Below are 19,030 nucleotides of genomic sequence, written 5' to 3'. Positions count from 1 at the left end.
CACCGACACCTGGGAATCCCTGGCCCAAGACCGCACAAAGTGGAGGAGAAGCATCCGGGAAGGCGCCGAACACCTAGAGTCTCTTTGCCGGGAGCAAGCGGAAGCCAAGCGCAGGCATCGCAAGGAGCGCACGTCAACCCAAGCACTCCACCCACCCCTTCAACCACCGTCTGCCCCACCTGTGGCAGAGACTGTAGGTCCCGCATTGGACTCATCAGTCAGCTGCAAACTCATTTTTAATGTGGAAGCAAGTCATCCTCGGTTCCGAGGGACTGCCTAAGAGAAGAAAGAGAAGACTGGGTCAACCCAGCGCCATCGAGTTCTGATGAAAGGTCATCGACTGGAAACGCTAAAACTTTCTGTTTCTCTCTCGGCAGGTGAGCTGCTGACAGAAAACGCTGGGAAACAGATTTTGTTTCAGATTTCCATACATGGCAGTATTTTCCTTTTGGTTCCTCGTGCCTTTCCTGCTGGGAATCATAGAAATTCCCAGCAGGAAAGGCACGAGAAAGAGGCCATATTCGAGTCTGCACGCACCTCTCCCACAGCCGCGACCGTTGCAGCTCAGCTTCACGCCAGTGCGTTCAGTTACAGGCATTGCGCGTGCGCAGTACGCGACACCCCTCCCCCCTCCTCTGTTACACCCACCGTTACGCACAGCGCGCGTGCGCGGGCCTGGCTTTCAAAAGAAACGGGTCGCGGGGGCGGGCGCGCGTGCGCGGAAGGGTGGGGCAGAAGAGACGGACCGAGTAGTGAGAGACTGGGATGGGGAGCAGGGAGGGCCTGAGCGCCGAGCTGATGCAGAAGTACGCGGGCGGCGGCGGCTCGGAGGGGGCCGGAGTCCCGCGGTTCGGCTGGAGGATCTGCCTGGCGCATCAGTTCAGAGAACAGAGGAAGCCGTTCGAGGCCACCGATGTGTCCCTGTCACATATGATCGGCCACCTGGGCCTGGGCATTCGGTGAGTGGCCGGCCCGGTTTACCTTTATCCCTGTCCTGGGCAACGGTTTTGTCGCATTAAAAAAGGCGGTTGTGTTTTCTTTTTGAGCGACTGTTATGGAAATTGGTGCAAATGTGTTTTAAACAGATCGCGGGTCGGAGATATTTTGATGTGGATTTGATGCTTCTGTGTTTATCAAATAAAAGTGTTGGAAAAATTCTCTCCGTCCATCACCACCGCCCTTTGCCGTTGACTTTTACGAGTGAATTACAGGTGCGCCTCTGTAAAAGTGACTCCCCGAGCCAGTTATTTCTAGTGTTGTCATGGACTCCACCGTGTAATTGCCCGCAAGGCAGCTTAGACCGACTGGCCGCTCCTGACGTTTCCAGTATTTGTGACTGACCACCAACTTTTTGATGCTTAAAGTAATATAGGAATTTGGTCAAGGTGTGATTTAAAAAAAAAATATTCTGACCATCTGAACTGCAGGTTGTAGAGCGCACTCTTGAGTTCGGTTCTGGTTCATGGTTACATTTACTGATTTTAGTGGCAATTTAAGGTTAATGGAGTATTGCACAACATTAAAACGGAGTGTGCCGCCCCACCCGTATTTTGGTACCTATATACCAGATTTTGCGATCGGCGGCGTGACCACGGATTACGCACTTACCTGATAGGGACGCTCCTTTGAGAGCTTGCTGGCGGATGCTGTGGAGTGACCCACGGATCCGGCGTGGGCCGGTGCTCCAATCAGCAAACAGAAGGGGTTTCATTATTTATAACATTAAATCCCGGAGGACTCTAGTAATGAGGGTTTGTTTTTTCCCTTTCCTCCACTTTCAGTACAGATTTTTTTAGGTTTATGGTCCACATAGATGCAAAAAAGACCCCTTTAATGTAGCAACCGCTTCCTCCGAACTTTTCCTGAATAATAAATACTTTTGATGGACACAATCCTAAAATGCTTCCATTTCCGGCCACACATACTGTAGCTTTTAAAATTACTTGGATTTGTCAAGAGGTATCCCCTTATGCTGTGCAAAGCGGCCCTGCGCCTGTTTGTGTCAGCCGTGAAATTTTCGTACGTAATTGCTGGGCAGTGTGAGCAATGAGCCCAACTCTGCGCCAGCAACTATGATTTCCCCGTTGGTGCGGATCATCTGTCAAGTCGGAACTTGACAGATCGCGAGTTCGGGATTTAGCGGAAATCCCGAACTTGCTATCCATTTTAAAGGTGGTATGACGGCGTATGAGACTACACCGTAATTTATGTGGGACCTTATTAAAAGCCTTCTGAAAGTCCAAATACACCACATCCACTGGTTCTCCCGTATCTATTTTACTAGTTACATCCTCAAAAAATTCCAGTAGATTAGTCAAGCACGATTTACCTTTTTGTCCGATCCTGTCACTGTTTTCCAAGTGCTCTGCTATTACATCTTTTATAATGGACTCTAGCATTTTCCCCACTACCGATGGCAGGCTTACCGGTCTGTAATTCCCCGTTTTCTCTCTACCACCTTTTTTGAATAGTGGGGTAACATTAGCTACCCTCCAATCCATGGGTACTGTTCCAGATTCCATCGAATGTTGGAAGATAATCAGCAATGCATCTACTATTTCTAGGGCCACTTCCTTAAGTACCCTAGGATGTAGATTATCAGGCCCTGGGGATTTATCGGCCTTCAATCACATCAATTTCCCTAACATAATTTCCCTACAAATACTGATTTCTTTCAGTTCCTCCCTTTCATCAAACCCTATGTTCCCTGACATTTCCTGGAGGTTATTTGTGTCCTCCTTTGTGAAGTTGCACTGCAGCAACTCGCCAAAGCTCCTTCAACAGCATCTTCCAAACCCGCGACCTCTACCACTTAGAAGGACAAGGGCAGCAGACGCATGGGAACATCACCACCTACAACTTCCCCTCCAAGCCACACACCATCCTGACTTGGACCTGTATCGCCGTTCCTTCACTGTTGCTGGGCCAAAATCCTGGAACTCCCTTCCTAACAGCATTGTGGGTGTACCTACACCATATGGACTGCAGCGGTTCAAGAAGGCGACTCACCACCATCTTCTCAAGGGCAATTGGGGATGGGCACTAAATGCAGGCCTAGCCAGCCAGCGACGCCCACATCCCATCAATGAATAAAAAAAAAGACAGAACCAAAATATGTATTTAATTGATCTGCCATTTCTTTGTTCCCCATTATAAATTCCCCTGATTCTGACTGCAAGGGACCTACGCTTGACTTCACCAATCTTTTTCTCTTCACATATCTATAAAAGCTTTTACAGTCAGTTTTTATGTTCCCTGCAAGCTTACTCTCATATTCTATTTTCCATTTCTTAATTAGTTCCTTTGTTGAATCCTAAACTGCTCCCAATCCTCTGGATTACTGCTTTTTCTGGCCAATTTATGTGTCCTCTCCTTGGATCTTATGCTATCCCTAATTTCCCTCGTTAGCCACGGTTGAGTCACCTTTTTTATTTTATTTTTTATGCCAAACTGACCAGCTGTCTTTCGGATGAGACGTTAAACTGAGGCCCCGTCTGCGCTCTCAGGTGGACGTAAAAGATCCCATGGCACTATTTCGAAGAAGAGCAGGGGAGTTATGCCCGGTTTCCTGGCCAATATTTATCCCTCAATTAACATAACAAAAACAAATTATCTGGTCGTTATCACATTGCTGTTTGTGGGAATTTGCTGTGCGCAAATTGGCTGCCACATTTCCCACATTACAACAGTGACTACACTTCAAAAGTACTTCATTGGCTGTAAAGCGTTTGGGACGTCCGGTGGTCATGAAAGGCGCTATACAAATGCAAGTCTGTCTTCTTTCTTTAAAGAAGGTGAGCCGAAATGTTACGTGGCAGATTTATTTCAGGACACCGACAACAGTATCTGTTCATTTCCTTTTGACATATCAGCTGTTTCTGTGGAGGTGAGCACTTTTATTGATGAGACATACTTGAAGTGGGAGAGAGGGTTGCGGTCGAGGCTTGGCCACCCTACCGCGGGGCAATCCAGAACAGTCCTCACGAAGCCTCTTGCTGAGATTGATGCCAACATCACTTTCCTCAACAGTCCATGGAAGGCCACCTAGGAGTTCCTCAGACCCCCCCCCCCCCAATCCCACACCCCAAGCAAAGGATAACAACCTTTCATGCCAATTCCTGACTCCGTAACTGCTGCTGCAGCCTCCTTTGTACCCATGGGCAAGACAAACAAGAAAGAGGTTAAAAACAGACAGTAAAGAAGGGAGGAAACGTTTGAGGGAAGGGGAGAGGGAGATAACAGAAATAAAGGAAACCAAAGTAACGAGGTAGAGGAACATAGGACATAAGAACAGGAGTAGGCCATTCCAGCCTCTTGAGCCTGTTCCAGCATTTAACGAGATCATGGCTGATCTGTATCTTAACTGCATCCACCCACCTTGGCTAGCAAAAATCTATCGATCTCCGATTTAAAATTATTAATTGAGCTAGCATCTACTGTTTTTTTTTGTGGGAAGAGTTCCACACTTCTACCACCCTTTGTGTGAAGAAGTGTTTTCTATGTGTTTCCTGAATGGCCTGGCTCTGATTTTAAGTTATGTCCCCTTGTCCTAGACTCCCCCACCAGTGGAAAATGTTTCTTTCTCTCTCTACCCTATTAATTTCTTTAAAAATCCTAAAAACCTCAAATCACTCCTTCAGCTATATACCAGGAAATACAAACCTAGTTTATGTAATCTCTCCTCATAATCTAACCCTTGGAGCCTTGGTAATATTCTTCTGAAATCTGCGCTGCACTCCTTCCAAGGCCAATGTATTTTTTTCTAAGGTGCGGTGCCACTGTTTCGCCCACTCACATAATGTATCAATGTCTCTTTGTAACTTTATGCTCTTGTCTAGACTTCTTGCCTAGACTACTTACTATATTACTACATTTTAGTGATCTGTGTACATGGACCCCTAAATCTCTGGACCTCCACTGTTCCTAGCTTTTCTCTATTTAAATAATACTCGTATCTTTCCTTTTTTGGTCCAAAATGGATGACCTCACATTTATCGGCGTTGAAATCCATCTGCCACAGTTTCACCCACTCACTTCATCAATATCTTTTTGTAATTTTATGCTCCTGTCTACACTACTACAGGTAGACTATCCTTCATCCGCACTTCTGAAAACCGAAAACCGAAAGTTTTTTTGTGGCGCGTAAGTCGTGCGCACGACATAACCCGAGTGGCGCCAAACATGACCCGACACGGCCGATGCTTTTCTGACCTGATTTGCGGGCCAGCTTAGCGTAGGAGTCAGCCGATATCCGGCTTTCCCACAACTGGCGGCGGCAGTCGAGCCCCAGACCCCCGCTAAGTCAAGGAATTCGGATACGGAGCAGGGGGAGCTGTAAACAGACTGTGAGCAGCAGCACAGAGAAGCAGGAAGGGGAATGAGACACGGAACAGTCGCAAGAGGTAGTCTGAACTTTTAAAATTTATATTAAATACAAATACTAATTACCAAATTAATTTAATGTTCAGAGTTTCCCAGTCTGAAATACCTTCTGAAATCTGAAAACTGAAACGCAGCTGGTCCCAAGGTTTTCGGATAAGGGATAGTCAACCTGTACTATACCAATTTTTGTGTCATTGACAAACTTGGATATATAGCTCTCTATTATGTTATCTAGGTCATTAGTAAATATAGTGAAGAAATGAGGCTCCAGCACAGATCCTCGTGGGTCACCACTAGTCACTTCCTTTCAATTCGAGTGCATACCTATTATTCCTACTCCGTCTTCTACTGCCTAACCAATCTCCTAACCAGGTCAATAATTTGCCTTCAATTCCATGAGCTTTAATTTTTGCTAACATTCTCTTATGTGGAACCTTATCGAATGGCTTCTGGAAGTCCATATAAACCACATCCATAAACATTCCCCTGTCTACTACGTACTTAGTTACTGCCATCCAAAAATGTTCTGCACTCTTCTGCAAGTGCCTGTTCTTGCTGGTGACTGTTTCACAGGGGCTGGCAATCCTCTGGTGCCACTGGTTCATGCATGTAGCTAAACAATGTATACAGCAGGTTATTTGATCATGTAGGTTATCACAGGTGAACCCAATCTTGCCTTCACTTCCAGCAGGAGTAACTTTGTAGTAATCTAGAATAGGACTTGTTCCCACCTTAGGCCAACTGCAGTGAGATCAACAAGTTTAACGCCAAATTAAACCTTGGACTTCCTATTTTGTATGACTTAATAGTGCACTAGGCATTCGGGGAAGCACAATGCATCCAATTAGTAATGTTAAACTGTTTATGTACCTGCAATATGTATGTCTGGTTAGATTATACTTTGTGCCAAGCATTCTCAGCAGCTAGTGCAATGATGAGATCGGCCATACCTTGAATGGACATTGCTTGCATGGCACCTCTGCTGCTCATCCCACCACCCAAGATTTGGTTTAGGGATGGTGATGGTAAAAGTTTTCTAACTGCAGGAAAAAAATGGCTCTTTTATTTAAAAAAATCTATATATCCTATACAGAAAGCAAACTACAAAATGCTTTGTAACTGATGCAGCCGAATCTTGCTTTTCTTGAGCTCTGACCCTAAAAACTTATTTACAAATAAAATTGATTCTCTTAGTACAGCTTCTCTGTCTGTCTCTCTTTACTTTCCCTTTTTACTTGACTTACAGAGGAAGGAGAATTGGAGCTTATTTCTGCTTTGTTGTTGTAAAGTTTCAGTATCCTGGGCACATCATTATATGGCAGCCTTGTCATCTTACCACAGTGGCAGCACTTCCACCTCTGAGTCAGATGAGTGTTGATTCAAGCCCCGCTCAGGAGACTTGAGCACCTAATCTAGACTGGCACGTATTGAAACATTGCTGTACCCTTGTCACTGATTCTGTATCACTCACTGGCAATTGTCTCGGACTGAACCAGACTGTTCACAACCTTGGCGTTCTATTCGATTGAGTTAAGCACCGACTCCATAGCCACTCTTACACATCACTTGTTTCTACCTTTGCAGCATCATCTGCCCCTGCCCCTACCTCAGCTCATCTGCTGCTGAAACACTCCTCCATGTCTTCCTCCAGACTCGATTATTCCAATGCTCTCATGGCTGGTCTCCCATCCTTCACCCTCCATAAACTTTAGCCCATTCAAAGCTCTGCCCGTCTCCTATCCCTCACATCTACTCGCTGACTGACATTGGCGCCCGTCCCCCAGTGCCTCCAATTTAAAATTCTCATCCTTTTTTTAATAAAAAAAAAAAAAAAAAAAAAAAAATCTCGTCACCCCACCCTTAGTGGCTATGCTTCAGCTTGCCTAGATCGCATGCTCTGGAATTCCCTGCCTAAGCCTCTCCTGCTCCCTCTTCTTTTAATAAGAACATAAGAAATAGGAGCAGGAGTAGGCCATTTGGCCCTTCGAGCCTGCTCCGCCATTCAATAAGATCATGGCCGATGCATCTCCACTTTCCTGCACTATCCCCATATTCCTTGATTCCCTTAATATTCAAAAATCTATTGATCTCTGTCTTGAATATACTCAAGGACTGAGCCTCCACAGCCCTCCAGGGTAGAGAATTCCTGAGATTCACCACCCTCTGAGTGAAGAAATTTCTCCTCATCTCAGTCCTAAATGGCCGACCCCTTATTCTGAGACTGTGACCCCTGGTTCTAGACTCCCCAGCCAGGGGAAACATCCTCCCTGCATCTACCCTGTCAAGCCCTGTAAGAATTTTGTATGTTTCAATGAGATCACCTCTCATTCTCCTGAACTCTAGCGAATATAGGCCTAGTCGACTCAATCTCTCCTCGTAGGACAATCCCTTCATCCCAGGAACCAGTCTGGCGAACCTTTGTTGCACTGCCTCTACGGCAAGTATATCCTTCCTTAGGTAAGGAGACCAAACCTGTACACAGTTCTTAAAACTGCTGGGCTGCAGTTCCTTGGTTACCAGTTGCCTATGGTACCTCACCTAAGGGATCATTCTTAAAACCCATCTCTTGATCAAGCTTTTGGTCACACCACCTAATAACTCCTCCTTCAGCTCGGCATCCATTTTTTTCAGATTATACCACTCTGAAGCACCTTGAGACGTTATTCCATTTTAACGGTGCTATATAAATGCAAGTTGGTATATATTTGCAAGTTCATTCTTTTTCTGGCCCCTTTCCCCATGACAATTGGTTCAGTGGGAGAAGAGGGGGTGGGGGAGACAGAAAAAAGGAAAGCAGGAACAAGATAGAAAAAGCAACAGAACAAATTGTAGTTTTACTGCTGCATTCTCTCAAACTGCATTCAGACTTTTTTGCGGTGGGGGGGTGGGTGGTGTGCTGTAGTAGTTGTTTATGCTTGAGGCTTGGCAAACTATTTGACTGCACAAGGCATTGCCGCCATATTTAGTGTCCCCATGCATGTACTTCCAGAAGTGTTGCTAGATAGTGATCAGGAGCAGGAACCCTGGTTGATTTTTTTCCTCTAACCCTAACTGGCCATTGTAATCATGCTGAACATGGAATCTTGATGGTCTGTATGATTCAGCTGCTTACTGCTGATCCATTGGTGTGAACTTTTCTTTTAAGCTTTAAATCTTTCTTGCCATTTTCTTCTAAGAGCTGGATTTTGATACTGGAGGCATGTAGGAGGCAGGACTACAACTTTCGGGATTGTAGTCCCGCCTCCAGAGTTGTGGCCAACCCACGTGATTTTCACTTGATTGTTCAGCAGGCCAATTAAGGGCCACCCGGCAACAGGTGACATCACAGATTGACATTTCATCTGTCAAGAGCTTTTGACTGATGAAATATCAGTGTTTGACAGCTCTTTGAAGCTGTCAAACACTGACAATCTGTACACTAAGTTAATTCCTTCCTCTCAGGCTGATTTAGCGATCTCCCCAGAACAGAAAGCTGAATGCTGCCACTTTTGACAGCTCGCGGCCATTCTGCTTTCTGTGCCGGTGAGATGAGGGACTCCCGAGACCTGAAGGAAGGAAGGCTGTAAAGGTAAGTAAAACTTCTTTAAACACTTTACACACACCAAACACACTTGCCTCTTCACTCATGCACCCGCCGCTCACCTGAACACCGGCCATCTCGAACCCTCCAAACCTCGCGAACTTGGCGTGGTTTGGAGCCATTGGGAATCCCACACTTCAGGAATAAAAATAGGGATTAGGCTAAAAACTGCCTGTTAACAGGCAGTTAATTGGCACTAATCCCCTTCCCGCCTTGGGGAGGCGGGTCTCGGCACAGGTCGGGTATCCACCTCCTTTGAAACTGGCATGGAGGCGGGATGGGTTTCCCCGCCCCCCCCCCCCCCCCCCCCGATTTTGAGATTTTAGCCCCCCACACGCCTCCAATCCTGCCTCCACGGCCCAATGAAAGTCCTGCCCAAAGTCTCTGTTCCATTTTGGAGATGGGTGCAACTTTTAACTAAATTGCTATTTGATTGGCTGAGAAACCAACCTTTATAGCTCAGTTTCTCTCCCCCTTCTGTGGCATTTTCCCTTAAATCATTTGTCCATTACCCCCCACCCCCACAATTCTGTAAGTTTTGATTCCTTGCCGGGCTCCAGTTCCATGGTTACCAGTTGCCTATGGTACCTCACCTAAGGGATCATTCGTCAAATAATCTGCCTAGGTGATGAGTGTTGGGGCTATCTGACTGTGGAGGCCTGAAACCCAAGCCCACCGCTCTCCTTGCATAACAATTACCTTGGCACAATTAACTGAAAAGTGAGCGATCGGGAGTGGGGAAACTTGGCCAATTTCTCCTTCTGACAAAGGGTGCTGATGTCAATGTATGGCCATATTGTTGGGCCAGCTGTAGTCTGGAGAAGTACAGACTGGGATTGAACCCAAGACTTTCCTGGTTTGTATGGCTCAGCTACTTCCTGTATTACTGTTGAGCCATCATGAAGGCTGGAGCTTTCTTTTAAGCCAAAGATCTTGACATAGTAATGATTAGGTCAACCTTTGACCTGTTTTTCCATATCAAGAGGAGGCAGGTGTTGATCAAGCATACTCAATCATAAGAGTGGGATTCTACTCATTGGAGTTCAGAAGAATGAGAGGCGATCTTATTGAAACATATAAGATTGTGAAGGGGCTTGATCGGGTGGATGCGGTGAGGATGTTCCCAATGATGGGTGAAACTAGAACTAGGGGGCATAATCTTAAAATAAGGGGCTGCTCTTTCAAAACTGAGATGAGGAGAAACTTCTTCACTCAGAGGGTGGTAGGTCTGTGGAATTTGCTGCCCCAGAGAGCTGTGGAAGCTACATCATTAAATAAATTTAAAACAGAAATAGACCGTTTCCTAGAAGTAAGGGGAATTAGGGGTTACGGGGAGCGGGCAGGAAATTGGACATGAGGCTAGGTTCGGATCGGTCATGGCCCTGTGGGTGGCGGAGCGGGCCCAGGGGCCGTGTAGTCTGGTCCTGCTCCTACTTCTTGTGTTCTAATTCTGTGTTAGATTTCAGGAGATGGTTCTATTCACAGGGATTAGTGGAGACCTTGGGAACAGGCTGCCAGCTAGGAGTCCTTCAAGAGTAAATTGGGCCTGTTCCTGGCTGGGGTGGCAATCACCTCTTACAGAAGGTAAGTACTGCAGGAAATATAGAGACAGTGATCTCCTGGACGAGTTTCGATCGCCTAGATGGGTCGGAGAGGAATTTCCCAGATTTTTTCTCCCAAATTGGCCATTGGGTTTTTTATCTAGTTTTTCGCCTCTCCCAGGAGATCACATGGGTTCGGGTGGGATGGAGAGTGAAAGTAGATTTGAGGTTAGGATCAGATCAGCCATGCTCTTACTGAATGGCGGAGCAGGCTCGAGGGGCCAATTGGCCTACTCCTCCTATTTCTTATGTTCAGATCAGGGTTAATACAGTAGTGTAAGTAAAATTTTGTAAATAATTCATGACTTACCTTTTCAGCTTGTTGGTAAATATGTACTATAATTCTGTTTTTGGACAGGTATTTTAAATGGTGGTACAGAAAAACTCGAATAGAGAAGAAGGCACCTTTTATTGACTCATTTAATTCCATTCCATTACATCAGATTTATGGTAAGTGCAAATGAGTAATTGTTTCAATATTGCTGTTCAATAAGTTAAAAGATTTTATTTCAGACTTTACAGTCTGCCTTTTTTCTATTTGATTAGTAATTTGATATTTTATTGTACAATAAATACCAATGGCAGAATAGATTGTTTGTCCATATATAGCTGGGGAATATACAAGGAATGTAAACAGAAATATAAGTATCACATCTTTAACACAGGTCTCAACCAAGTAACCAGGCTACCAAATCAATGTGAATATATGTAATGTGTAAGGACTAGTATGAATTTTGATAAAATCTGAGTTCAAAAATTACTGTGAATACACAACAGAGCGATCAGAATCTGTAAAAAGAAAAGCTAGGTTAACAGTTTGACTGCAGGCTGTTCTTTAGATGGGGTTGTGATGGAAGGTCTCGAGCTGAAATGTTAATCTCTCTTCACAGATGCTAGTGTATATCTGAATTTCCTGAGTTTTCTGTTTCAGATTTCCAGCATTTGTAGTTTTTCCCCTTTTCTAGCTTTTAGTTTGCAAACAGTTGGCTTCAAAAGAACGATGCCTTAATTTGATTTTTAGCAGGTATTGTTAAAATACCACCCTGATTTTTCTCTTCAGGGGCCCCACTTGGTGGGTTTGGAGGAGGTACCATTACAAGAGGGTGGCGAGGAGAATTCTGCAGGTGGCAGCTAAACCCAGGAATGTACACTTATGACACTGTGATTGAGAACCAGGTATGTGTTTGGTTGTATTAGCTTATATTGAACAGGGTGAAGTTAGCATTTGTTAACATTTTCTGCAGGAGATGAGCTAAAAAGAGGGACTGTCTTTTTAAGTGAATATTTTAATATACTTGTGCGGCATAGTGTATTGCCAAGTACTAATTCTTCATTTGTGTGGAGAGGAGATAGGAATTGTACACTATTGCTGGGTGTTAAAACCATTAACCTATTGATTTCCTCTGACTGCTCCAAAGACAATTTTGAACTTGAAAAGGAAAAACATCCTTTGCAATCTAGGGATTGTCTTGTGGTTTTCAGTTTTCTATTAACCACAGCTCTATGTGTAAAGGGGATTAGAACTCTGAGAATAATCTTGTGTGTATTTTTCATCGCAGACTGTGTTTGTAAGGCCTGCAGGTGTTGAGAAGCAGAAAAAGCCGAAGCTAATATACTTTACCAGTAGAATATGAAGTCCTGTAATTTTCCTCTTCTCCAGGGCCCCTTTGCCAGCTTTGGCTGTACTGATGTCACTCTGAGCTGAGATGCTAAGATTTTGTTTTTATCAATGTGAAACACTTATCTTCTGCCCTGTGCTTTCTCACAGCAACACACCAGAGATTAAAAACTGTGGTGTGAAGGATTTAGGGCCTAATCTCACATCCTTCTATTATGTTGAGTGTGAGACAAAGAAAGGGGCGAAACACTTCAAAATCTCTCGGAACCTTTCTGAAGGAAATGGGTCGGGTGTCGTCCTCCATGATTCAGTGTCTCTGGAAGGGCTGGACTGAATGGAATTTTATTCTGTGCTTGATGCTAAGGCCTCGACTTTAACTGACCCGTGGAGTCGGGATTGGAGGCGTGCGGGGGGGTTAAAGTCCCGAATTCGGGGGTCCCGACACCGTCCCACCCCAAACCCGCCTCCATATAAGTTTCAAAGGAGGCGGGTACCCGCCCCGCACTGGGACCCGCCTACCCGAGGCGGGAAGGGATTAGTGACAACTGCCTGTTAACAGGCAGTTTTTAGCCTAACCCCTATTTTAAAGCTTGAAGTGTGGGATTCCCGACGGCTCCAAACCACGCCAAGTTAGAGGAGTCGGGCCGTCGGGCTGAAGGACTTGGAGGGGTCAAGATGTCGGTGTTCAGGTGAGTGATGGGTGCATGAGTGCAAAGGTAAGTGTTTGGTGTGTGTAAAGAAGTTTAAATTACCTATACTTACCTTTTTAGCCTTCCTTCCTCTAGGTTTTGGGAGTCCATCATCGAACCGGCACAGAAAGCAGAATGGCTGCGAACTGTCAAGTGATAGCCTGCAGCTTTCTGTGCCGGAGCGATTTCTAACTGAGTCTGTGTAGAAGGACTCAGGTTAGAGGTAAGACTCAGTGTTTGACAGCTTCAAACAGCTGTGAAACACTGATATTTCATCCGTCAAAACGTCTTGACAGATGAAATTTCAGTCTGTGACATCACCTGTTGCCGGGTGGCCCTTAATTGGCCTGCTGAGACAAGGTCAATCAAGTTAAAATCGTGTGGATTGGCCACATTTCGTTGGAGGCGGGACTACAACCCCGTAAGTTGTAGTTTTGCCTCCTTCCTGACTTCTGAATGAAAATAACCCCCTAAGTGTTGGTTACAGAATAATAGCCACCTCATTGTAAGGGAAACAAGCAACCTACTGCTGTATGACAGCCTCTGGATCAAGGTGTTAAAATCATTGCTAATGTCAATAACTAATTTTCTACAGGGTGTACCAGTATGATGTATGGTGGCTCTTACCTAGACTTCTATTGTGTTCCCAGTTTACTGTCTGCTTAAGAAAGAATGGACAGACTATTTATCAACAAGTGCTTTCTGTTGAGAGGCCTCACAAGCTCCAGAGTTGGAATTGGGGGTACTGTGGAGAGTATGCTTTTTACCATGCCCTTTATCCACGCGCCTGGACAGTTTACAACCTTCCTGGACAAAATGTAACTTTGACGAGTCGGCAGATATCTCCAATTATTCCTCACAATTATATGGTTAGTACTACTATGTTGGGTTAGTATTACTATGTTGTCAGTGTGTTAACAGTTAGCATAATGTGAATTCTCACCTTTTTGAAAGATTTGAAAACCTTGGTTTACTTTTTTGAAAGAAAAAATTAGTAGGTATAAGCTGTCATTTTTATCCATGGCCTTCTACACAGGGTTTTATGTTTGTAGGTTTTTGTTTTAAACTAGCTTTATTTACCAGATTTATTAACTGAATTTAAATTCCCCAGCTGCCGTGGTGGGATTTTGATCTCGCGTCTCCGAATGATTAGTTCAGGCCTCTGGATTCCAATCCAGTAACATAACCACTATGCTACTATAGGTTACTGATGGTCTCTTCCACAGTGACTCAGCCATACAGCTCTAATCTTATTTGTTAAGTGTACTTTCCATTACAGGAAGTCCATTTGTACACTTGGTAGTTATACAATTACTTGTTAAAGTTGAGACAAGCAGATGGTGGTAGTTTGGATTTTGTGGTACAGACGCATCACTGATAAATGGTGTACTTTTTCAAACCGCTATATTAAGAATGGTTAAGGATGAGAAAAGCCACCTGAGCCCATTAAAGCTGATCACTAATACCCGAGCATTCCCAGTGCATTGTTTTAAAAGGCACGAGTACCTTTGTCTACTTACCTGGCACATTATTCCAGATGTTTATGCCCTTTTAGTAAAGAAATTTGTTCTAATATCTGTTTTAAATTTGCTTTTCACTAGTTTAAATTTGTTCTTTTGATTCTACTTTGTTGCCTTACTTCGAAGTTATATTCACCGTTTACTTTTTCCGCGTAATATATATGATAGCCTTGATGAGGTTCTCCCTGGACCATCACCTCTAGATGGTAGAGCTTAAAATTCTCTTAAGCTTTCCATAGAACCATAGAAGTTTACAGCACATGAGGCAGTTGTCCCTACGTGTCTGAAGGTTCCATGCTAGAGTAATCCCATTGCCCTGCTCTCTCCCCATAGCCCTATATTTTCCTTTGCTTCAGGTATTTATCCAATTTCCCCTTAAAAGATGTAAGGGTTTCTGCCTCAACCACTCCCTATGGCAAAACATTCCACGCTCCAACAATCGTCTATGTAAAGAAATTTCTTCCAAGCTCTCATCATTCTTATTGACAATTTCACTCTCATTATGACTTTCCAAGCTGAAGAAATAGTCTTTCTCTATTCAATCTAGCAGCAGAAAGAAGGAACTTATAAATTAATATAGTGCCTTTCATGACCTCCGGACAGCCCAAAGCACATCACAGCCAATGAAGGATTTTTGAAGTGTAGTCACTGTAGTAATATAGGTAAATGCAACATCCATTTTGCGCACAGCAAGGTCCCACAAACAGCAGTGAGATGATCTGTTTAGTGACGTTGGTTGAGGGAAAATTACTGTCTAGAACACTGGGCGAATTCTATGATTCTAAATCCCCAGTTCTACTTTGAATAGTGCCATGGAATCTTTTATGTCCACCTGAGAGGGAGGACAGGGTCTTGGTATAATGTCTTATCTGAAAGATGGCATCTACGACAGTGCAGCATTACCTCAGTACTGTACTGAAGTGTCAGCCTGGATTATGTGCGTAATTCCTGGAGTGGATCTTGAACCCACAACCTTCTGACTGAGGCTAGAGCCCCCATTGAGCCATGTCTGTTGCCTAAAACCCTTTATAATTTAAAAAGCTCCATTAAATCTCTTGGGCACTCCAGTGGAAAAAAAAAAGTCCCCATATCTGAAATCTCTCCTCATAATTATAGTTTTCCATCCCTGGCGCCATCCTGGTGTATCTACACTGGACGCTATCTTATTTTAATTTCCTTTCTATAATTGGATGCCCAAAACTACACAGTGTCATAGAGTCATAGAGTCATAGAGTAATACAGCACGGATAGAGGCCCTTCGGCCCATCGTGTCCATGCCGGCCATCAAGCCCTGTCTAATCTAATCCCATATTCCAGCATTTGGCCCGTAGCCTTGTATGCTATGGCATTTCAAATGCTCATCCAAATGCTTCTTAAATGTTGTGAGGGTTTCTGCCTCCACAACCCTTTCAGGCAGTGAGTTCCAGACTCCAACCACCCTCTGGGTGAAAAAGTTCTTTCTCAAATCCCCTCTAAACCTCCCGCCCTTTACCTTGAATCTATGCCCCCTAGTTATTGACCCCTCTACTAAGGGGAAAAGCTCCTCAGCATCCATCCTATCTATGCCCCTCACAATTTTGTACACCTCAATCATGTCCCCCCTCAGCCTCCTCTGCTCCAAGGAAAACAAACCCAATCTGCCCAGTCTCTCTTCATAGCTGAAGCGCTCCAGCCCTGGTAACATCCTGGTGAACCTCCTCTGCACCCTCTCTAACGCGATCACATCTTTCCTGTAGTGTGGCGACCAGAACTGCACACAGTATTCCAGCTGTGGCCTAACCAGTGTTTTATACAGCTCCATCATAACCTCCTTGCTCTTATATTCTATGCCTCGGCTAATGAAGGCAAGTATCCCATATGCCTTTTTTACCACCTTATCCACCTGTTCCGCCGCCTTCAGGGATCTGTGTACCTGCACACCCAGATCCCTCTGACCCTCCGTCTTGCCTAGGGTCTTTCCCTTCATTGTGTATTCCCTTGCCTTGTTAGACCCCCCAAAGTGCATCACCTCGCACTTTTCCGGGTTAAATTCCATTTGCCACTGTTCCGCCCATCTGACCAACCCATCTATATCGTTCTGCAGACTGAGGCTACCCTCCTCGCTATTTACCACCCTACCAATTTTAGTATCATCCGCGAATTTACTGATCATACCCTTTACATTCATATCCAAGTCATTAATGTAGACCACAAACAGCAAGGGACCCAGCACCGATCCCTGTGGTACCCCACTGGCCACAGGTTTCCAGTCACAAAAACAACCTTCGACCATCACCCTCTGCCTTCTGCCACTAAGCCAGTTTTGTATCCAATGTGCCAAGGCACCCTGGATTCCATGGGCTCTTACCTTCTTGACCAGTCTCCTGTGCGGGACTTTATCGAAGGCCTTACTGAAATCCATGTATACCACATCCACTGCGTTACCCTCATCCACACACCTAGTCACCCCCTCAAAAAATTCAATCAAATTAGTCAGACATGATCTTCCCTTGACAAAGCCATGTTGACTATCCCTGATTAATCCTTGCCTCTCCAAGTGGAGACAAATTTTGTCCCTCAGGATTTTTTCCAGTAATTTTCCTACCACTGATGTTAGGCTCACTGGCCTGTAGTTCCCCGGTTTTTCCCTACTACCCTTCTTGAATAATGGTACTACATTAGCGGTTCTCCAGTCCTCTGGCACATCCCCTGTGGCCAGAGAGGTCCTGAATATATGTGTTAGAGCCCCCGCAATCTCCTCCTTTGCCTCACACAGCAGCCTGGGGTACATTTCATCCGGGCCTGGGGATTTATCCATTTTTAGGCCAGCTAAAACCGCCAATACCTCCTCCCTCTCGATGTTAATATGTTCGAGCATATCACAGTCCCCCCGCCCTATTTCTATGTCTACATCGTCCTTCTCCATAGTGAAAACAGATGCAAAAAATTCATTTAGAACCCCTCCTACATCTTCCGGCTCCACACACAGATTGCCACTTTTGTCCCTAATGGGCCCTATTTTTTCCCTAGTTATCCTTTTACCCTTAATATACTTATAAAACATCTTCGGATTTTCCTTTATTTTGCTCGCCAGTGTTATTTCATGGCCCCTCCTTGATCTCCTAATTTCTTTTTTAAGTATCCCCCTGCACTTTTTGTACTCCTCTAGGGCTTCCTCCGTCTTTAGCCTTTTGTATCTACCAAAAGCCCTCCTTTTTTTCCTAATCCATTCCCGTATATCCCCTGACATCCACGGTTCCCTGTGGTTTTTGGAACCACTCTTGACCTTTATGGGAACATGTTGCCCTTGTATGATCTCAATCTCCCTTCTGAAAGCCTCCCATTGCTCCGATGCGGATTTTCCTACAAGTAGCTGATCCCAGTCCATTTTGGCCAGATCCTGCCTTATCCTATTAAAATCGGCCTTCCCCCAATTTAGAACCTTTATTTCCGGCCCATCCCTGTCCTTTTCCATGACCACCTTAAATCTTACCATATTATGGTCACTATCACCAAAGTGCTCACCTACTAGCACTTTTTCCACTTGGCCGGCCACATTCCCTAGAATTAGGTCCAGTACCGCCCCCTCTCTTGTAGGACTTTCTACATGCTGGCTCAAAAAGCTCTCCTGGATGCACTTTAAGAATTCTACACCCTCTGAGCCTTTCACACTTTGACTATCCCAGTTAATATTGGGGAAGTTGAAATCCCCCATTATTATTACCCTATTATTTGCACATTTCTCTGAGATTTGCCTACATATCTGTTCCTCTATCTCCCCCTGACTGTTTGGAGGCCTATAGTACACTCCCAGCAAAGTGCTTGCCCCCTTTTTGTTTTTAAGCTCCACCCATATGGCCTCATTAGAGGACCCTGCTAATATATCATCCCTCCTTAGTGCAGTAATTGACTCCTTAATTAATATTGCGACACCCCCTCCTCTTATACCTCCCCCTCTGTCTCGCCTGAAGATTCTGTACCCCGGAATATTGAGCTGCCAGTCTTGCCCCTCCCTCAACCATGTCTCCGTGATAGCAACAATATCATACTCCCATGTGTTTATCAACACCTTCAGTTCATCCACCTTATTTGCAAGACTCCTTGCATTAAAATAGATGCCATCCAGCCTTGCCCTTATATATTTGCCCTGTCTACCAAGCTGACTTGTTTTTTCCTCCATAATTGGCAGCACATCCCCCCCTATTTCAGCTCCCCTCTGTATCCCATCCCCCTGCCAAGTTAGTTTAAACCTCCCCCGACAGTGCTAGCAAACCTCCCCGCAAGGATATTTGTCCCGCTCTGGTTCAGGTGCAACCCGTCCGACTTGTACAAGTCCCACCTTTCCCAGAAGCAGGCCCAGTGATCCAGGAAAGTAAAACCCTCCCCCCTACACCAACTCTTTAGCCACGCATTCATCTGCTCTATACTCCCATTCCTATACTTACTAGCACGTGGCACTGGGAGTAATCCAGAGATTACACCCTTTGAGGTCCTGCCCTTTAATCTGTTACCTAGCTCCCTAAATTCTTGATGCAGGACCTCATCCCTCTTTTTACCTATGTCGTTGGTACCAATGTGGACCACGACCACTGGCTGTTCACCCTCCCCCTCCAGAATGCCCTGCAGCCGCTCAGTGACATCCTTGACCCTGGCACCAGGGA

General features: G+C 45.0%; 1 protein-coding gene across 1 annotated transcript in view; it reads left to right on the top strand.

Moving 5' to 3' along the window:
• The first annotated feature begins 724 nt into the window (after nucleotides 1–724).
• The window catches only part of gba2 (glucosidase, beta (bile acid) 2), a 90,596-nt gene continuing 72,290 nt past the window's right edge, over nucleotides 725–19,030 (top strand). Inside the window, exons 1-4 of the mRNA XM_085973440.1 lie at nucleotides 725–959; nucleotides 10,922–11,013; nucleotides 11,624–11,739; nucleotides 13,521–13,739. Of these exons, the coding sequence (XP_085829566.1) occupies nucleotides 766–959; nucleotides 10,922–11,013; nucleotides 11,624–11,739; nucleotides 13,521–13,739 (621 nt within the window). The 5' untranslated portion in view covers nucleotides 725–765. The remainder of the gene's footprint in view (nucleotides 960–10,921; nucleotides 11,014–11,623; nucleotides 11,740–13,520; nucleotides 13,740–19,030) is intronic.

Source organism: Somniosus microcephalus, chromosome 2, assembly GCF_052327205.1.
Source record: "Somniosus microcephalus isolate GS21.2 chromosome 2, FLI_Smic_1.0, whole genome shotgun sequence".
Lineage (NCBI taxonomy): Eukaryota > Metazoa > Chordata > Chondrichthyes > Squaliformes > Somniosidae > Somniosus > Somniosus microcephalus.
This window is presented reverse-complemented; position numbering and strand designations above follow the sequence as displayed.